Genomic DNA, 21,791 nt, shown 5'->3' on the forward strand with positions numbered 1-21,791 from the left:
GTTTCAATAATCGGAGTAAAGTCCCGATATTCGGAACAAAAAGTTCAAATATATAGATAATTCAAAAGACCAGGAGCGTTTTTTAATATTCGTGTCGAATAATGTTAACTTCCCAATTTTAGAGATACACATGTAAAAAAAAAAAAAAATACTTTGACACCACTGAAGCCTTCTTTTGCCATACAATAATAATAATAATAATAGGAAAATAATTACATTGCTAAATTAATTTGTATGTTACTATCCGCGCCAAACATGGAGGAGGATCCAAGGCCAGCTGATATGAAAGAGCATTTGGCAGGACGTTAAAGTAACTACTTCCATCAAAGCTACGCGTTCCTTCCTGTCCCCACTCTTGTCATATCGATGGAGTAGAGGTGCTCCAAAAAGGGCTTACAAAAGAAAGGAGAAAAATAGTAGAAGCAGCGTACATCGCTTCCCATCCGAGCAATAATCATAGAGATGGATTGATCAAATTACCGCGAACGGTGAGCTGCTTAGTGCTTCGCGAAGCTGAACTGAGGGGTGGAAGGAGTGAGGTAGACCGCGGAGGAACGTGGCAATCTTCGTCTGGTATATATGGTGTGTTAATATATATGTGATTGTAAGTGCTTTGGATCGCCCGGTGGCAAAAGCCCTCTTTTATACACTACTATCTTTTCATTTTTTTTTACAGACCTTCTTCCCCTCCAACAAAAACCGATCCCGCGCAAGCGGGTGGTCTCATCTAGCAAGTCGCAAGTGCCCTGGAGAAGTCTGATGAGGACGAAACGTTAGTAATAAATCTCCAACATTTCTCTGTGTTTACCTCACCACCCACATATCGACGACTACCTACATCACCCTCGAAAAATTTATCCTCGAGTTCGACCAACCATGACTGACTTGTACCTACACTCGAGGAGGTACAGGCTTGAGGAACCCTAAGCGGAGAGCCGCATCATGGAGAACGTTTATGACGGTCTCTGCCCGTGAAGGGCCGGTCTGGTCAAGGGAGGTCCCTCTGTGCCTGGAACGAAGTCCGGTTGGGATTTGGGGGGTGGGGGCGGTTCCTCTTCGGAGAGGGCTCCTCGTCCGCGGTTTTGTGGACAATTGCCCCCACAGCCACACGTCGCCGCAGGGCAGACTTGTACGTACTTCTGAAGAAGGAAAAGAGGAAAAAAAAAAGAGAAAAACAAAAAGAAAGAAACATAAGTGGAAGATCTAAACGAAAAAGAAAAAAAAGGAACGATAAAGAAGAAAAAATAATAAAAAAGAAAATTCAAGACAAGAAGAAGAAAACGTTAACAAAATAGATTCTGTTATAATCTTCAAGTACACATTTCGAACCTCCTACAGTCTTACGAATTTTGTTGTGCTGTGTGGATGGTTGGCGATTTCATTTAGTTGTTATTGGTTGTTTTGAGCTGTAATTGACCAGCGTTTCTTCCCTGAAGGACAATCTTGCGCCCTTGCCGTGCGTTATATAATATCTCATGAGTTGATTTAGTTAGTTAAGAGTACCTGTTGTTTGGTTAACAGTTCAGTTTTCAGAAGCTGTGGAGAGATGGCAGAGGTAGTGGTATTTTGTCGCCCAGGATTTGGCGTAGAGAGTTATTGTGTTGTGTAGATTGGGAAGTTCAAATAATCAATGGCATTTTAATCATCCGCATGGAGCAAATGGTCTCCACTCACGAAGTAGAAAACGTATACAAACCCTATCGAACTCACAGGTGTTCAGACCTCTCAGGTTCCCAACACACCCCGCATCGTCGCGCACAAGACTAGTCTTTATTATGGCGTACGCCACATCAGGTTACTGTTCAATTGATGGTCGGAGTCCTTCTGGTTAAGGTTCTGGATTTAGTTAATTTAAAGGAGTTCAATGAAGGTTTAAGAATTAATGTACAATAATACAATTGGTAATACAATCATTGAAGATTTGAAACACCAATCTGGGATGTGATGCTTTTAAGACTTACAAGAAAAGAGTGTGAATTAGGAAATTCAGAATTAAATGGACTACTGCTGTTCAATATGAACAAATAAAGAAAAAATATGACAAATATAAAGACTATTTAGGGAGAACAGGAAATACAAGGCATCAGTTAATAAATGTGCAAAAATAAGTGTTGATATAGAAAGGCACTTTATTATGCCCAGCAATATTCGTACAATCGTCTGGCGGGAGCCACACCAGCCATACAATACGCCACTGTACGGCTGCAATGACGTCATCCCTCCCTGCGATCTCGATTAGCGCGGACATCGAGCTTTTAGGAAACGTCGCTCGGCGTGACGCACCTCTAGAATAAACCTTATCATTCTGTTTCTTATCGATGATATGTGATTGATTAATTATGCGTTTATTTGACTATTCACCTGTTTATTTGTTTATCTATATTGTATTTTATTTATCTACTTGTATACATTTTATTTATCTATTATATGTATTATTATTATTATATTTTTGCAGTTACACATTCCATAGTAATTACCTAAAACACCTAGAGCTTGCTGGGACTTGTATTCTTCCTTAGTTACTCTCTTAGTACGAATATACCTCCCACGGTTATCATGATATACCTATCGCGATGAATTCCTGGCTGTCGTCGGGCGATTTAGTTCATCCCCCCCCCCCCCGTACCTCCTCGGAAGCGAGGGGCCTATAGCTCGCCGGGAAAAAAAAAAAAACGCGCTCGAGTGGGCGTGCAAAAGGGACGCGCCCTTCAATCAACGAAGGCCAAGAGCGAGATTTACTGGAAGGGCTAAATGGCTCGGGAAAACATGATACAGTGCATTATTAAACTGGTTCAGTGTGTGTGTGTGTATATATATATATATATATATATATATATATATATATATATATATGTGTGTGTGTGTGTGTGTGTGTGAACAACACTGAATGGGTCCCAGTGATTAGAGATACATTTTAACAACCACAGTGCACTTTAATTTTAAGCCATCAAAGGCCAGCATGCTGAAATTGAAATGTGGTACAGCAGTACCACATTTCAATTTCAGCATGCTGGCCTTTGATGGCTTAGAATTAAAGTGCATTTTGATTGTTAATAAATGAATATATATATATATATATATATAGCATATTAACAGCCAGTGTGTGTATATATCATATATATACACACACACACACAGTAGATAGATATAGCAATAGATAGGTGTGAGTGTAAATGGATGATACATTGACATAGCCCAAAGGAATTTCCCCTCGTCTTCTCTATTTACGCGTGAGGGGACGAGGAGGGAGGATCGCCATGGAAATGAAGCGGTGGTGGTAAAGCAACTTAGGCTGTCGGGCCCTGGTGTGCAGGTGCTGTGTCTTGCCGCATTGCTTCTGGCCCGGGCAGTGGGCGGGGGCCAGGGATGGGCCTTCATCCACAAGGAGCTAAGATGAGAAGGGGAACAAATGGGTGTGGAGTGGATAGATGATGGCTACAAGCATTGACCGGCTACTTCGTATATCGGATAGATGGATAGACAGAGCTTGAACATGTCTTGACATGGATTTTGGAGCCTAAGTATACGGCTGTATCCAGGAATCCATGCAGGATTTATGCTTGGGTAAGCCGAATGCATTTTTATGCCAGTGCAGAGATTGGACATGCAAAACGTAGGTACACGCCACAGTCACTCCCGCTTGTCCGCTGTACTCCCTACACCCCGTTTTTTATCACTGCAAATAGCGTGTAGGCCGTACATATTTGAAACCTGTTTGCAGCTTACAACATTGGCAACGAATACTTTCCTGTTCACCTGTTTATTGCTTAGCCATTCTATTTGATCTTATTTTTCATTATATTTCCCCCCAGATCTGTGGCACCCATTTAGGGAAGGGGATGTGTGTGTGTGTATTTCACCATGGTCTTGGATCACGTGTTGGACTCGTCATCGACAACTATTACCCTCCCGGAAGAGAGCTCAGAGGTCATATATGACCGATCTATGGGTAATGCTGTGACCTTACACGCACCCCCAACGAGAGTTGGAGCAACGACTCGCAGCGCAGCGATACTGAAATTATTTCAGCCCTGGGAGGTATTCGAACTCAGACCGCTGTAGTAGCTGTTGCGAACGCTACCACTGCGTCGTCGTGTCGTGTGTATGTGTGTTGCAGCGCCACAGTTGTCTTGCAAAAAGATGGGAATGCAACCCCAAAAAAGCAAAATAAGTAAATAAATAAATAAAAATACAATAAGATAAAAGAAAGTACGAGTAAATAAAACAAGATGAATAAATAAAAGGCAACACTGGAAAGCAGTGATGGCAGAGTGACTGTGGGTGTTGTTGTTGTTGTTGTTGGCACGGGGGCGAAATAAAAGGCTGTAATCACGAGAGGAAACGACCCTGAGAACATCTGATTAAAAAGTGAAAATGGCATCGCTCTTGGAAGAACAATAGGAACGAATGTTACATATACAGAAGGGGTTTGGAGGAGAGTAGAGAGAGGATAACCCTGTGAGGGTTTCCTTCAGCTGAATAAAAATGTCTGCTGATACAGAAGCTCATAACAGTGATCCTTGTGGTCACTGTGTGTGTGTTTAGTAGGAAAAAGCTGACTGGAATGAGCGAGTTAAAAGTAGTACAATAGAGAGAGAGAGAGAGAGAAAGGAATGGAAACGGGCGTGGCGCTCCGTGGGGTGGGTTGGAAGGACGCTATCAACGCCGACCCGTCACTGGACACCACGCCCGGTGTCGCCAACGGAAGTAGGCTGTCCGCCACCGTGGTGGTGATACGTCCGGGTGAATGACGTTATGTTGTGGTCGCTTCCATACATTCCACGGGTCATAATGGATGTAGACATCACGCCAAAGGAAGTTAGGTTAGATTAGCTTGGTTTAGCTTAGCATCGTTTATCTTAGTTCAGTGATTCTGAACTAGGGAAGTGACCTATTAAGTGAATTGCACCAATCATGCAAACATACAAAAGAGTGCATGATTGCATGAGATACAGGACCGGCCAATGATGTACGGGAAAGGACCATTGGGCGTAGACCATAGAATTCTCACGGGGGGGGGGGGCGATGAAGATTGACGTGATAGCAAAGCTTTCCTGTTTCCACGAGATTAATAAAATCACTTAGCGACAGCCTGAAAAAATGCAGAGGCCGTGACTAGCAGTAAAGTGGTACATTATTTTGAAATGTCATTGATAATGTAGGGTCAATATATTTGGTGAATATATAGTCAATATATTCAATCAACGTATTAAATGGTGAAGAGTCTACGCCAGGAGGCGCTGAATAGCTGCGGCTGAAGCAATCACCTTTGCCCGATTATGCCCTTTAGGGATTGCTGGGGAAGGTAGCATTCACTGCTGGGAATTAAAGATTTGAACCCACAAGTAAATGAATATGAGACCAGCACGCTTCTGTTGACGCCACCATCGAACACCGTCAAGATTGGGCCCGTAAGCTAAAGGACGACCAGAGAGCAGTAACCGTGACGACTGTTTCTCCAACGGGAGGGACGATCCTTCTCAGGCTGAAAGGAAATCACCCCCACCCCCGAGGCAACTGACCATGCACTGGCGCCTTACTTGAAGAGCACTGCCGGTCGAGCGTAGACTCACGAGAGGGCGCTGGTTTTTGTAAGAGCGGGGTGGGGGTTAAGTCCCCCGCCCCCCACCTCTCTCTCTCTCTCTCTCTCTCTCTCTCTCTCTCTCTCTCTCTCTCTCTCTCTCTCTCTCTCTCCCCCTCCCTCCCTCTCAACAACGAAATTCTTTTGCCTGACACCGGGCGATTTTTATTCAGCTCATGGTGAAGGTGTCACAAACCAACATGGGGGATTTGCACCGAAGCCATGATAATGCTCACTTATCAACCCCCCACCCCAACCAGGACCCGGATACGGCTTATCAAAGCCCCCCACAAATATGTGATAGGTGTACATTTATATATAGTGGTTATAATGAAATAAGAGTAATAAAACCACAACATCAACAACGTCAATTTCAATACTAATAGTAATGATGATAATAATGATAACAATATCGTATAAAATCGAATTTTACAGAAGAATGATACACAGTCCCGGTTGATGAACGTGACAACTCACTGTCGCTTTTCCTACTGCAGTGACTGTTGCACTGCTACGGACATTGTAACATAATCCAGAGCATACCACAACTACGCTAATACATTTTCCGCTCCTGCTGTTGTATTCATACAATTTCGATTACGCGCTGAGTGACAAAAGAAATGGTTGTAAGTGACGTCGTCGTCGTCGTATCCCGTGTTCAGGGTGGTACCAGACAGGACCGGACCGCATCGAACCTACCAACACACACACCCCTTACCCCCCCTCCCCTTACCTCTCCCTCCCGGTAGCCACCGTACCATGTCTCCGTTGTCTAGGTCCCCAACCGTCCCCAGTTCTCCCCTCTGCAACCCTCCCCATTTCATCGCTTTTGATTTCCCTGTTTCTCTACGACTCTCAATGTATTCTCTACTCCTACACCACCCACCCATCCATTGCGCCCCTTCCCGATAAACACCCCATCCACCCTACCTTCACTCACCCTTCACCACTGATCACACTCACCTTTGAACCCACTCCTATCCCTCCCCTTCCTCCCATTACGTTTCCATACCCCCCAAGCAACCACAACCCCCCTCCCCCTCCCCCCAACGTGCTAACCTCCCACCCACCCGACCACCTGGCTTCCTGTCCACTACCAAAGTCCAAACTCCCACAACTGTTCTAACTCCTTCCTCCTCCTCCTCCCCCTCCTCTCTACACCCTCGTATTATGGAGGAGCATGTGCACACACCCTCACACCCCTATCCCTTACCATCTTCCCCAGTCACCAGCTGCGAAGGTGGTGCAATGCAAGAGGCACCATCTGCTGACATGGTCGGTAGCTTTCCCTCCTTCGCCAACAACGAGATATCATCCAATCTATTTAACCCAATTTCTTTACCTATTTCTTTACTTATCTATTTTATATCTTAAATTATTAACCTGTTCTACTTAATTATACTTAATTGAACTTTCTCAGCCGTTATCCGCTCTGAGAGGTAGCTAGGCATGATAGCCTTTATCGGAACTCGGTTGTTTAAGGCCGTGAATGCCCTTGGCTGCTCTCGTCCTGTTATGAAAATTACCCACATGGAAATGCCTAAACGATCAACTCTTAACCCTTTCAATTACCATCTAGCTGGGAACAATTACATGAAAAAATCAATATCACAGTTGTGCTTGAAATATCGGTGAAACATTTTACCAAGACGATGAATAAATATAAAGGAAAAAATGTAAAAAACTCAATGACATCTGACATGTTCAAATTTAATACTCGACAAAGTAAGCTCGGAAATGAGAGAGAAAAAAAAAACAATCCCCATGATTACAACGAGTGCTTCATATAAATCGTCGTTAAACGTCCACCAGCTTAATACAATTGCAGCTTTCGCGCGTGTGCCTTTGTTGCCCTTGAATAAAGCCAGGCGTGTTAACGATTAACCATTAGTGCAACCAGGTACCCTTCCACCCTCCCAGAAATGCGTATAAAACATGCATCGCGGTGGATCTGAAACACGAAACGTGAGGTTCAACCACCTTGATGGTTCTTCGTCACGGTCTGTGACCCCCCCCCCTCTCTCTCTCTCTCTCTCTCTCTCTCTTTTGTGGATAGAAACACTTAAAAACTACAGTCCAAAACAACAACAATCTCTCACTTTCTCAAGGGTGGAGAGGGAGACTATACAAGTGCACCAAAATTTATAAATAATGATAATAATAATAGGCCTAATAACAACAGCAATAATAATAATAATTAATAATAATGATAATGATAATAATAACAATAATAATAATAATGTGATGATATAATAATAATAAACAATAACAAACTCCGCCATTGATAGGCGTAACGCCTACTACTGGGAGCTGAAGCAAAAATAACAACAATAATAATAATAAAATCGAGTCGCTGTTCCAATACGGCATTCCTGTCGTTGCGCGAACAAAGGACAACTTCTAAAAACCCTTCCGTGCTGAGCGGCACATTTCCCCCCACCACCTTTATTCTTCTTGTCGGCGGCTGGGCTATTCCGTCCATGTCCGTGGCATCCCCGTCGATAGTGGAGCAACAATCCTTCGAATGAAATTCGAATGATCACGTGACATTATCGCAGGACGAAAACTTGTTTGTTTGTTTGTTTGCAGCAAAGGCTGCTGCACACTGAACCGATTCTCGTCAATTGCTGTGAGTTCGTTCGAGTGCAAACGACTTCGGTCACGATCTTTCGTTTTTTCTACCAAACCTCACTACCTTTATGTCAGATGTGGAGAAACTGAATGCCAGACTAAGAATAGTTAAACATTTATTAATGTTATATTGTTGACATGTTTGTAGTATCGTCCTATTTTGTGAAATGACGATGGCGAAGTCGAGGCAGAAGGGAAACGAAGAATGTAACTCCTTCCCATTGTCGTCGTCGATTTTGCAGAAGGTCCTGCAATTCGCCCACACCCTCCCCTCTCCTCCAAGGCTCATAGGATATACGTATGGAATTTGATATCCTATATCCCCCTCCCCAAGCCTAACCCCCCCATATCCATAGAACTGTGATATTTTCACTTTCAAAAGGGTAGAGAAACCCTCCCCCCAAAAAAAGAAAGTATTTTTTTTTTTACATGCAAAGGGACATTTTGGATAATAATAAGAAAGAAGAGGGCACGGCCTCCACCACCCCCAATCCCTCCTCCCCGGTGCATACGCCCACTATAGAATATGTCTAAGATTCTTCACAACCCACGCTTCCCAGTCACTGTCTTCGATATAATATCTCACAATATTTTCATTGGAAACAAAACGCTTAAAAGTTGAAACACACACACACGCGCGCGTGCGATGGTCATGAGGAAAATATTGGTTCTAAGGTACCGTCCTCCTCCTTCCCCTTCCCCTTCCGTCGCCCTTCATGATGGATTCCCCGAGGTGAGTTTGCCCGACCAACTCTGTGGCTTCACAGGGTAAATTCTGAGCCAACCAGTTGGGACGATCGATCACATCCTCGTCCACCACCCAAATGACCCAGACACTGTAATATGGAACACACACGAAAGGTGTGTGATTCACCATGGTCTTGGATCATGTGTTGAACTCATGATCGACAGCCTTTACCCTCCCAGAAGAGCGCTCATATATGACCGATCTCTGGGTAATGCTGTGACCTTACACGCAAACACAGACCCAATTCCCCGCCCACGAGAGCTGGAGTAACGACTCAGCGCAGCAATACTGAATTTATTTCAGCGCCTGGAAGGGATTCTAACCTGGAACGCCGTAGTGGCGGCCGCGATCGCTACCACCGCGCCATCGATTGTGTGTATCTATTTCCTTCCCGGAATAGAGCTCAGAGCTCATATATGACCGATCTATGGGTAATGCTGTAACCTTACACGCACACACACCACCAACTCCCCGCCTACTAGAGTTGGAGTAACAACCCGCAGGGCAGCGATACTGAAATTATTTCAGCCCTGGGCAGGATTCGAACTCGGACCTCCGTAGTGTGTGTGTGTGTGTGTGTGTGTGTGTGTGTGTGTGTGTGTGTGTGTGTGTTTGTGTGTGTGTGCGCTCGCGCCTGCATGGGGACACATGTGTCTGTGTGTTATCAAGAACATCAACAATTGTGCATTAACATAAAGTTACATTTGGCCACATTTTGCGTCTTTCTTCTTTGTTTATGGGGAACTTCAGAATAATCGGTGCCTTGACGTCAAGTCGGCCCTCGTCACTGGAGAACACGTTCGACACAAGTAAAGGATCATTTGCCCCTCAGTAACACAGAGGAAGTAAAAATGCCAATAAAAAAGACAAAGAAATTCAAAGGAACCAAGACGAAAAATAAAAGGTGTTCACATTTGTGCGTGCATGTGTGTGTGTGTGTGTGCGTGCGTGCGTGCGTGCGTGTGTGTGTGTGTGTGTGTGTGTGTGTGTGTATACTAACCTAGTTTACCTAGTTGTATTTTACGGGAAGGGGAGCAATGTTCGTGGTGTCCCGTCTCTGTATCTCGCCATGTTTAATTTATCCTTAAATTCGTGTATTGTTTTTGCACACACTTGTTTCGTCAAGTGTGTGTGTATGTATGTGTGTGTGTGGTGTGTGTATGTGTGACGTACACAGAAAACAGACCATTTTATTAAGTTTAGGGAAGAGAACGAGTTAAAGCTTCCTGACGAAACCATGAATGGGAAAATAACAAAGAAACATGTCACCAAAATCGTGATTTTGACTAGGCTAGGTTACATTGGTTAGATGGGTGATCACGTTAGATATATTAGGTTTGGTTTGGTTGGGTTAGATCAGGTGTGTGTGTGTGTGTGTGTGTGTGTGTGTGTGTGTGTGTGTGAGAGAGAGAGAGAGAGAGAGAGAGAGAGAGACCGTGGGTGAGCACGCGCGTTCATGTGCGTATTGGAAATTCCCTCACCACAGTTAGTAGAAGAGTTGCCTGATACTCTGCTTCGATCAGATTCATTATCTTATCATTATAATTAACGATGACAATTGTCTCCATGAGTGCAAAGAGTAACGATCATGTATCCTGATCCTCACTACTGACCTAAACAGTAATCCATAATAGTGCTAAGAGTAATCCCTAATATTGATCATAAATAATAACGGTAATAACAATTAATTCCTCTCTGCCTTAAGAAGAAAAAAATACATCAAGGTACGACATGACCCCATTTTATTCATTATTTTACTTATGTATTCATAGAAAGAGGGCACGGCCTCCACCACCGCATTCCCTTCGTTTCCTGAATTGCCAGGGACATCTAAGTGTACAAGCCCATAATCTCCGATAGCGATAAGATAACCCACAGATAAGGGCGACATGTGGAGATAAAAGAGCTGCACTATGTTTCCAATCCGGACCGAGGATGGTTGGGAAGCTACCTCCCTCCCTCCCCCCCCCAAAAAAAAAGAGTCTATTTCAAATTATCTACCTACACCTTTGTCCATTTTATTTCATTTTGTCTTTCAATTCCTTCTTTCTCCAATAATAGAAAATAGGTTTTGGGAACTTAAGTCTATGCTATGGCTGAATCTATATGCGATTTGTTCTCGAAAAAGTACTAAATTTTTGCAAAAGGAGAGGATGAACTTAAATAGGTAAATCAATAGACGTTAAATAATAAAATCCATCATCGGCAACCTATATTTATTTACTTTATTTTTCATTTTATGTACTTTTTTTGTTTATTTTTCGTCTGCTTGACCTATTTCTCCCTCAACCATTACCTTCTCCAAGATCCTATTGATGTGAAAACCCAACGAAATCCATCGAAAACAGCTTTGCCTATTACCTGTAATTTCATTGTTTTCTTTTGCTACGTAATGTACCGTGTGTGTGTGTGTGTGTGTGAGCGTTTTCTTTAATTTTTACACAACCATAAACCCATCCCATTCTTAAATACTGCATTCTATTCACATCAGATTTCTTTATGATCAACCACGAAATCCCATCAAAAGCATCAACAAAACAAACTATGCAGCTAAAAGTCAACAAAAGGGTAAAAGATTCGAAACAAAAGAGGAACAAAAGCATTGAGCTCCAAGCACTCTCCATCCTAAGGAGGGAAGGCAAATTGGGTGAGTCTCGTGGCACTGTGCGATTGGCCGGCACCTCGGAACAAGAACAGGGTGCCACGGATTTTCATTCCCTCTTCAACCCTGGTCGGAGCAGGCAACCACAACCAGCCCCCCCCCCCCCCCCCCCAAAAAAAAAAAAAAAAAAAAAAAAAAAAACATAAATAATAACGCTGCCGCAGTCCGTGCCTGGCTCGCTCCAATACAGTAACCCCAACTGCACAAAGCTTCACTTCCCCCTCCCAGCTCCCTCAGCGTCTGCGAAACTGTACGAAGCCTGTTTGTTTACACTGGATATTTACGACACAGATGCGTCTACGAGGTCTTAAAAGACTCATTGACGTTGTGAATTTACGATCTCTAAATATATGTAGACTACAGATCCATCGAAGACATCTGCCACTGTTGCACTTGGAGGTAGAGGCGACTGTACTTACTTGTGTCATTATGGTATTGTGTACATCATAAGCCGATCAAAGTTAACCTAATTAACCCCAATAACACCAGTAGCACCCCTTCATAAGAACTGGCTTCCGGTAATCACTTCTGGTAACTGAATACCCATCTTCTCTACTCAAGCGTAGGCTACCCCCGGGGAAGGAGACATTCTCCAGTCGCCTCCGGAGGGCAGGTGGCAACGACCCAATGCTTCTGCAGGAGAGATTCTCTGACTCACATGAAACACTCACCTTAAACCTTCCCTCTAGGATGGGTGGTCTCGCGTAGGGGATTCCCAGAAACACCGAAACGTTCCTGATGTGGTACTGCAGGTTGAGAGGGCGGTTTACTGGTCGCATGTCCTCCCGAAGCCGTGGCTCATCGTACAAGTACACGAAGAAGCCTTGCACTTGACCCGTATCCGTGTTGACCATCAGGTCTTCCGTCAGCGGGAGGGTCTCTCCTGTTGGGCAGAAAGAAAGGCAGGTGGTGAGCGGGTATGCGAAGAGCCCTGTTGACCATCAGGACTTTCGTCAAGGGAAAGGGACGCGAGGCGACTGAAAACCCCTTCGGTACCAAGGGAAATGATATTTGATGTTCTATTCCTGCGAAAAGTGATCTTATTTGTCTCTGCGGTTCATTACACGGGGAGGGGGGGGGGTTGATCGGACGACGTGAAGGGACCCGTGAAGGAATAAAACGTTTACGATTTTCACACAAAACTTGTTATATCAAGTTAATGCATTTTTGCCAGCGCATATCATATGGTATTTATGCATTTTCGGTTACACCATTCCACAATTTAATCTTCGTATTTAAGCCAAACAACAGCAACATTTTCATTCAAATGTACCTTTGAGAACATAATTATTGTTTTGGTAATTTGCACAAGTTGGATGTACTTAATTTTTTTTTCATGAAGTCATCATTACTTAACGAGAACGAACAGCAATGCTTCGCAAAAAATGGTTTTACTCGGTGTACAAGTCATTTTCAATACCATGATATTAGTAATAATAATAATAATAATAATAATAGTAATAATAATAACAATAATGATAATGATATTAGTAATAATAACAATAATAATGATAATGATATTAGTAATAATAACAATAATAATGATAAAAACAACAATAATAATCATAATTATGATAATAATAATAGTAATACGAAATTTTAATCTTGTGCAAAAAAATGTTTCTATGACCGTTCCTCAGACACCTCAGTAATCCTTCAACAACTACTGACCATTAATACATTTGTTCTATTTGCCACCAAAAGGGTTAAATTCCGATTATTACGCGCCATTACATGATCAGATTTGCCAAGACAAAGGACAGAATTGGTAGAATAGATCAAATTCATGTGTTTTGAGCCATAAAATATCTTGTCAAACGTTCATTCGTAAACGGTTGTATAGATCCAATCAAAGAGAGAGATAAGAATGGATTCAGTGATTTCAAATGGGTTTGGATCATACATAAGAAGCGACCTGATGCTAATCGAAACAAAAATATGAATTACATATTACAGTGAATGCGTTTAATGTATAAAATTGTCTCAGAAAATTTAATTCGTGTGAACAGACATGTGACTATATTATTTGTACGTATATTAAAAAAAAGGAATGAAATACGATACATTTTATCGAAAATTTCGTATTTGCCAACGTCACTGCGTTCATCAAATTTTACACCATTTTTTCATATATAAAAATAATATTATCTGCGGAAATCTTTGGTCAGTCTTGAGATTGTGAATGATACTAATACGTGAGAACAACACACAACCATGAACTCGTTCTCTGAACACAAACTGAAGTTCATTAACCCTTGTTCAGCTTAATCAAATAAATAGATTTCCAACCACTCGTAACAGAACATGAGTCCGAGAGATTAATAAGAAAGCGGATTAGGAAAAAAAATGCACAAAGAGTTCTAAAGGTATCATTATTTAAAAAACAATATTGATATTATCAATCCTTTTTTACATTGACATTTATGATTATTCCTGAGTTTTCAAGATCATTCAGAGGTTTATAGATTGGTGCATGAGTGACAGATAGGGTGGTGAGGTCCACACAGAATACGGTTGCAATTTTATTCACTGACGTTTCTTCCTTACCAGGACTTCTTTACTCTGAAGAAGTCTTAAAGATTATTCTAAAATATCAAACACTAACCTAGCACGGTTATCAATTTTTCTAAATACGTAATATTTTCCTGACAGATTTATATCGTGTATGAGGCAATTATGGGATTCGTACATAAAGAATATTGACAATAATGGAATAATGGCACTAATATTGACTGTGTCAATTTGACACCAAATAACTTTGAAAGACATTTGGGCAATTCTTGGGTGATACGGAAAACATGGAAGAGATCATTACAGAAACTCCAAAAATATAGTTATCGTCATATGTAATACACACACACACACACACATATATATATATATATATATATATATATATATATATATATATATATTATATATATATATATGCAGGAGTAGCCACAAGGAAAACAAGGAACGATAGACTAACAAAGCAGAGCTTTCTTATATTTACATCTTCAGTGTTAGTACAAAGAAGAAATATTTGTGAAAAATGTTTCTAGTGTTTTTATTGCATATATATATATATATATATATATATATGTATATATATATATATATATATATATATATATATATATATATATATATATATATATATATTAATAGCCAGGTATATAGTTTGGCCATCCTTAAAACGTTTGCAATCAAAGGACAATTTTTGTTCCAATTTGCAATCGGGTCTCCCTACCACTATACTATTCTATTCAGTTGAGAATGACTGCGATGTAACTATGTTATGAAAAAATATATAAACAGAACCTCGATACAACCCCCACATACACACACACACAAACAGGCACCCCACCCCTCCCGTCCAGTCCGCGCATTTGCGGGTTCATTACACACAAATGGAGACCAACATTCGACAGAAGCACAAACACACTGTGCAAGATATCAAGCTCTCCGTGGTGAATTTGGTGTGATACCAAATCCAGCTTCCAAATAAACAATGACTGAGGTACCGCACCACGGCCCACACATGCATTTTGTGCGTGCGCGCTCGTGTGTGTGTGTGTGTGTGTTAGTCAAAATAAATATAAAGACATACAAAACGAGGTTTATCGTAAATGGATATAGTGCATACATTTGAAGGCTTTAATATACATCTGAAACCACGTATACATAACCACAACACATATCACACAAGAGGCTCATAAATATTTTTACCTCAAACTTACATAATGGTAAAAACGTGCACAATTTGCTTATTAGAATTAATGGCGAAATTCTACAGCCAAGTATCGGTGACCACGTGGATTAGTATCTCCTTATGACTGAAGATTAACTTCCAGGTGTCAAAGAGTGTTGTGAGACTCTGAGCCGTAGAGGTGCCACTGAAGTTCCTATAGCAATGTTTTCATAAAACTTAAGCAGTCGATAACTCCTCACAGGATTACGACGAGTTTCGTTGCACTGACCACCAGCAAGCGACATGACGTCATATTTCCCTCAGAAGGTGCTAGAAAACGACAAATGTTAGAACAGAACCTACGCGAAACTCGTTCCACCCAGAGAGAGAGAGAAAAAAAAAATGCGAATGCTGGAGACTTGTTTTGGAACTTTCAAGGCCTTGTTGTGGCTAAGGACATCCTCCCCTTCTTCCCACCCGAGACAAACTTGCGAGTCGTGGCCAGTTCAGCAAGGCGAATCGAGCAAGACGCTGCACGTGAGTGACTTCATGTACGCCTCTCTCTCTCTCTCTCTCTCTAATTCACCACCAACAAGGTCTTGTCTTAGATCACGTGTTGGACTCGTGATCGGCAGCTATTACCTTTCCACATGAGAGCTCAGAGATCAGATATGGCCCGACCTATGGGTAATGCACCTTACATACACACATAACCCTTTGCCCACCAGAGTTGAGCTGAATTAGCAGTCGGGAGCGGTACGACTGCACCGTCGAACCGTTGTATGTGCACATGTGTGCGTGTGTGTGCACTCAAGCGCGCGAAAACCACAAGTAGGTTGACATTGTATTGTTACGATATACGCAATGGAAGGTTACAACTACGCATAGGGAATTGCAGAACAGAACAATGACGTTCAGATCGGTGATATTGCGTATTCACTTAGGAGGGCAAAACTACGCACGAAAAAAGTGCTCCAAAAAGGTCCACTGTAGTTTACCAATAACAAATATATTATACGTTCACATAGTGTCCTTAATTTCATCCGTATTTAAAGCAGAATCCTCGCAAAATTCGACTTCTAGAAACGATAAATATAAATAGATACTTGATTCGAGTACGCTTTATATTTGAGCCGAAATTTAAAAATAGCAACGAGTACCACTGATGCCATACTGGGAGCCATGCATTTCCCAACGTACGTAGAAGCCCAGACATTGCGAAGACAAAGGGAAGAAGAGGTGATTGCAGTGACTGACAAAAATTGTAGGTGAGGTGCAAAAGAGAGAGAGAGAGAGAGAGAGAGAGAGAGAGAGAGAGAGAGAGAGAGAGAGAGAGAGAGAGAGAGAGAGAGAGAGAGAGAGAGAGAGACTGCTTAGAAAGAGGAAGGTTACCTACTAGGGAGGAAGAGTAGGGTAACATTAGCAGACGGAGGGGACGGGCGGCGTCCCAGGAGGGGAGGCCGCATCTGTACACAAAGGAAGGTTACGAAGCCCTGATGACCCCACATAATACCAGAGTGGAGTGAAAGAAGCCTCAGTGATATCAACAACAGAGTGGGAGACCCTAAAGGGAATCTGTAAAAGAGAGAAAAGACTCGGGGAAGGGAGGGAGGGAGGGAGAAAGAAGGTAGGGTGAGGTTGGAAGTTAGGGGCACAACGCACTCAGGCGAGTCGGGCAGGTTCATTCCCGACAAAAAAGAAAAAGGTCACATGCACAAACACGTGTGCATAGACGCACACACGTGCGCAGACATACATGTATTACATATTTGTCTATCTACTACCTACCTACACACACACACACACACACACACACACACACTTGACGGCGCAGTGGTAGCGATCGCGGTCACCACTACGACGGTCCGGATTCGAATTCCCGCCCAGGGCTGAAATAATTTCAGTATCGCTGCGCTGCGAGTCGTTACTCCAACTCTCGTGGGCGTGGAGTTGGGTGTGTGTATGTGCGTGTAAGGTCACACCATTACCCATAGATCGATTATACAGTATATCCTCTGAACTCTCTTCCGGGAGGGAAATAGCTGTCGATCACGAGTCCAACACGTAATCCAAGGCCATGGTGAATAACACACACATAATATATATATATATATATATATATATATATATATATATATATAATATATATATAGTGTGTATGTGATTCATCATTGTCTTGGATCACGTGATGAACCCATGAAACCTCCCGGATGAGAGCTCATAAATCATATATGATCTTACACACACACACACACACACACACACACCTAACTCCTAACCCACGAAAGTTGGAGTGCCGGCTCGCAGTGCAGTGACGATTTTTTTTTCCAACCCTGGGTGGGAATCGAACTCAGACCACTGGATTAGCGACTGCGAGTCGTTACTCCAACTCTCGTGGGCGAGTTGGGTGTGTGTATGTGCGTGTAAGGTCACACCATTACCCATAGATCGATTATACAGTATATCCTCTGAACTCTCTTCCGGGAGGGAAATAGCTGTCGATCACGAGTCCAACACGTAATCCAAGGCCATGGTGAATAACACACACATAATATATATATATATATATATATATATATATATATATATATATAGTGTGTGTGTATGTGATTCATCATTGTCTTGGATCACGTGATGAACCCATGAAACCTCCCGGATGAGAGCTCATAAATCATATATGATCTTACACACAGACCCACCTAACTCCTAACCCACGAAAGTTGGAGTGCCGGCTCGCAGTGCAGTGACGATTTTTTTTTTCAACCCTGGGTGGGAATCGAACTCAGACCACTGGATTAGCGATTGCGGACGGTACCACTGCACCGGTAAGCCGTGTGTGCGCGTGTGTGTGTATTTGAATGCATATTTATGTATATATCCATGTAATTTTATACTCATATATATAATATATATATATATATATATATATATATATATATATATATATATATATATATATATATACACACACACACAGATCCTAGTTCGAACCCCGCCCAGCGCAAAAAATAAATAAAAATAGCTGCACTGCAAGCCGGCACACGATTTATGGTGTCTGTGTCTGTGTATATATATATATATATACATGTGTATATATATATATATATACATGTGTATATAAACATATACATACTTAAGAGTTTTCTCCTTATAATGGGCGTGTTGAGTCTAGCATACACTTAACCCACATCCACCCTACACTCACATAAAAAAAAAAAATCAACGCCCTTCCCATCTCAGCACCTCGTAGACGAAGGGTCATCCCTGAATCCCGCCACACTGCCCAGGTCGAAGGCAATACAGCACCGCACAGTTCCTCCAATGTAAGGCCCGACCGCCGGGGCAGGTTGACCTCCTCCGCGCCGAATTTACATGGGTGACAAGAACCCCCCCCCCCCTCCCCGGCCCCGTCTTCTCTTGATCCATTTACTCTTCTTTTCATTATCTCTTCCTTGGGAGATATTTCGTCTATGCACTTCGTTCTTGGTCTCCCCCTCAAACTCCATCCATTCAGTCCTGCTTTCTAGTCTTTTTTGCTAGATTTTCTTCACTCATTCTTTCCTTATGCCTGAAGCATTTCAGTACGCTTTGATATACCTTATCCAACAATTCCGTCCTCCGCTTCATCTCCGTATTTTTCGCTCTCCATTTTCATTAATACCTGCCCTATTAAAGAAAAAAAAAAAATCCATCTCAAACACATTAGGGTTATTTTTCTGCACACCTGAATTTCTCTGTTTTATACCAAAACATGTTTAAATCAAACATGTCAAGAAAAGCACCAAGTGAAGACGAAGGCGTTGTGCTTATTTACACAACGAAAAAGCAAAAAAAAATGTACCAATAAAGACATGATGCTTTTCCTGACATATCTATCTGCAGTTGCCTCTCTATTACACTCCCATGCAACCTTTCCTTTGCAATCATCCCCAGTTGTTACCTATTCTGCGTAACCGTTTTCACTTCCCCCCCCGACATTATCTTACCTCCTTTACTGTATAATTCACTTCAACCTCCACTCCATTCACTAGTAAATGCGACCCCCAATACATGTATGCGCGCGCGCGCACACACACACACACACACACACACACACATATATATATATATATACACATATAATGGTGTGTGTGGTGGGGAGAGAGAGACAGAGAGAGAGGGAGAGGAGAAAAGTTCAGGAGGTCATACAGACAACAATGCCTGCGGATGATTACCCATTAGACGGGAGGGCAAGAAACCTATTCGAGTGAGGCAGAGCATAACGCGAGCGAAACACCACACGAAAAAAAAAAAAAAAAACGTTTGAGACATGTAAAAAGCAAGAGAAACGCTGCTGCTGGAGCTGGGGACGGGTGGGGGGGGGAGGGGCGGTTTGGAAAGCCACGCAGTTTACGTGACAATAAGAAAACGAGAATTTTGCGAAACGACTAAAGATTCAAGTCTTTTCTTGCTGAGCCACTTACCACATACCAAGTCAAGTTCCCCACTTTTTATTTATTTTGACATGAAATCAGTTCAAATTCCTTCAGATTCGTTCTGATATCAACAGATTTATTTGGAGAGATTCCATTTTGGACGAATTTTATACACCCTGAACTACCACAAGATATACGATATACATTCAAATTATCACCTAGTATACTTTCTGTAAAATGAAGAAGATATACATGCATGTATATGTACAGCAACAAATGAGTCGTGGTTCTAGAATAAACACACACGCGCATACATATACATACATACATACATACACACACACACACACACACACACACGTGTACATGCATTCATAAAACAAGAATAACTTGAACCGTGGTTGTTGCAAAGTACGAACTGGAAACATAAAAATTGAGATGGACACCAAACTCTTTCGTCCAATACTGCCATGTTGAGGGTACAGAGTAATGATATTATTATAATTTACATAAGCGTCCACAATGAGGAGAGGGGAGAAGGGAGAAAGGGGACTGAATCGAGCTAAGAGGATTTGAAGGCATTTCCCCTACTCTATCAAACTATATGTAGCTACACATGGACATACACTCTTACATACATACAAACATACATATGTACATACAGACACACATGCACGTGTTCATCAGATTAGTGGGCGTGTCTTTAAATTCTTTTAGCCTCACATCTCCCCAACCTATTCTATTTAATTTTATTTTATTCATTTACTTATTTTGGCTCCCCTGTCCTCAATGCAGATGTATATTGAAATGCAATTGTAATCTTTTTAATCTGTACCCTGAAAATGTCGATGTAAGTGCTTAGTGTGGAAATTTACGCATATATATATATATATATATATATATATATATATATATATATATATATATATATATATATATAAACACTTAAAAATACATTCAAGCGATACAAATGGTGCTTGCAAGCACATGACTGACGAATACCCTTCTTTCTAAGACACATTTTTTCCGCATCTGAATGAAATCGTTTGGTTAACAAACAAAAGTAGTAAGAATTAATTCCAGGTACTGGGTTAAAATCACGAACATTAGCTCTACCACCTAACGTCACCACTACGACTAGAAACATACATAAACTAGGAAAATAGAAATAGAAAAGGCATCTAGTTCAAGAGTGAGCTGAAGAAGAGTCGGATGATTAAGAAGAGAAAGAAATGTACTTGATGGAGTTACGTCAAAGCATGATGCCACTAAGGGGAGAATATAGTTGGTACCCTCGAGATGCAAGTCGTTAACGAGGTCGTCAAAAGACCTGTTGGGGGCTTAACGATGTTTAAAGTGTGAGAGCCCGTACGAAGGTCGAGAGAGGCCAAGAAAAGTCATAAACTATATTGCTCGAGAGGGAAAAGTTCGCAGTAATTATATACAGAGCGGGAGTAAACATGAAAGCAGCTAGAGATGCGTTCCTAAAGAACATGATAATATATAAATAAAATAGTAAAATAAATATATTAAAATAAAAAAAGTAAATAAAGATAAATGTGTCGGTCTCTTCATCGGTCTCAGCATCTCAAAGACTCCAGCCTCACGATCCCATCATCAGTCTAGCCCTTCATTAGGTGCCCCTGCTGGCTCAGGAGCACCGTTCTTGCTTCACGAGTGAGTGACCCGAGTTTGAATCCCCCAGGACAGACACAAACAATTGGCACTGGTAGGAAGGCATTTGACATAATCACTACGTATGTTTGTACCCTGTCAGACTTATGTTCCTTGCAAAGATATTACACACACACAAAACCTCGTGGCGCGGTGGTTAGAGTTCTTGCCACTACAGCGGTCTGGGTTCGAATCCCGCCCAGGGCTGAAATAATTTCAATATCGCTGCGCTACGGGTTGTTACTCCAACTCCCATGGGCGGGGAGTTGAGGGTGTGTGTGCGTGTAAGGCCACATTATTATCCATAGATCGGTCATACGAGCTCTGAGTTCTCATCCGGGAGGTTAATAACTATCGACCGCGAATCCAACACGTGATCCAAGACCATGGTGAATCACACACACACA

General features: G+C 41.9%; 1 protein-coding gene across 2 annotated transcripts in view; it reads right to left on the reverse strand.

Moving 5' to 3' along the window:
- Positions 1 to 21,791, reverse strand: part of LOC143018083 (cholinesterase-like) — a 95,041-nt gene that overhangs the window by 68,610 nt on the left and 4,640 nt on the right. For both annotated transcript variants that reach the window (XM_076173186.1, XM_076173187.1), the window contains exon 2: positions 12,294 to 12,505. In XM_076173186.1, coding sequence (XP_076029301.1) covers positions 12,294 to 12,505 — 212 coding nt within the window. The remainder of the gene's footprint in view (positions 1 to 12,293; positions 12,506 to 21,791) is intronic.

Source organism: Oratosquilla oratoria, chromosome 34 (assembly GCF_046742065.1).
Source record: "Oratosquilla oratoria isolate Oo_2021 chromosome 34, ASM4674206v1, whole genome shotgun sequence".
NCBI lineage: Eukaryota > Metazoa > Arthropoda > Malacostraca > Stomatopoda > Squillidae > Oratosquilla > Oratosquilla oratoria.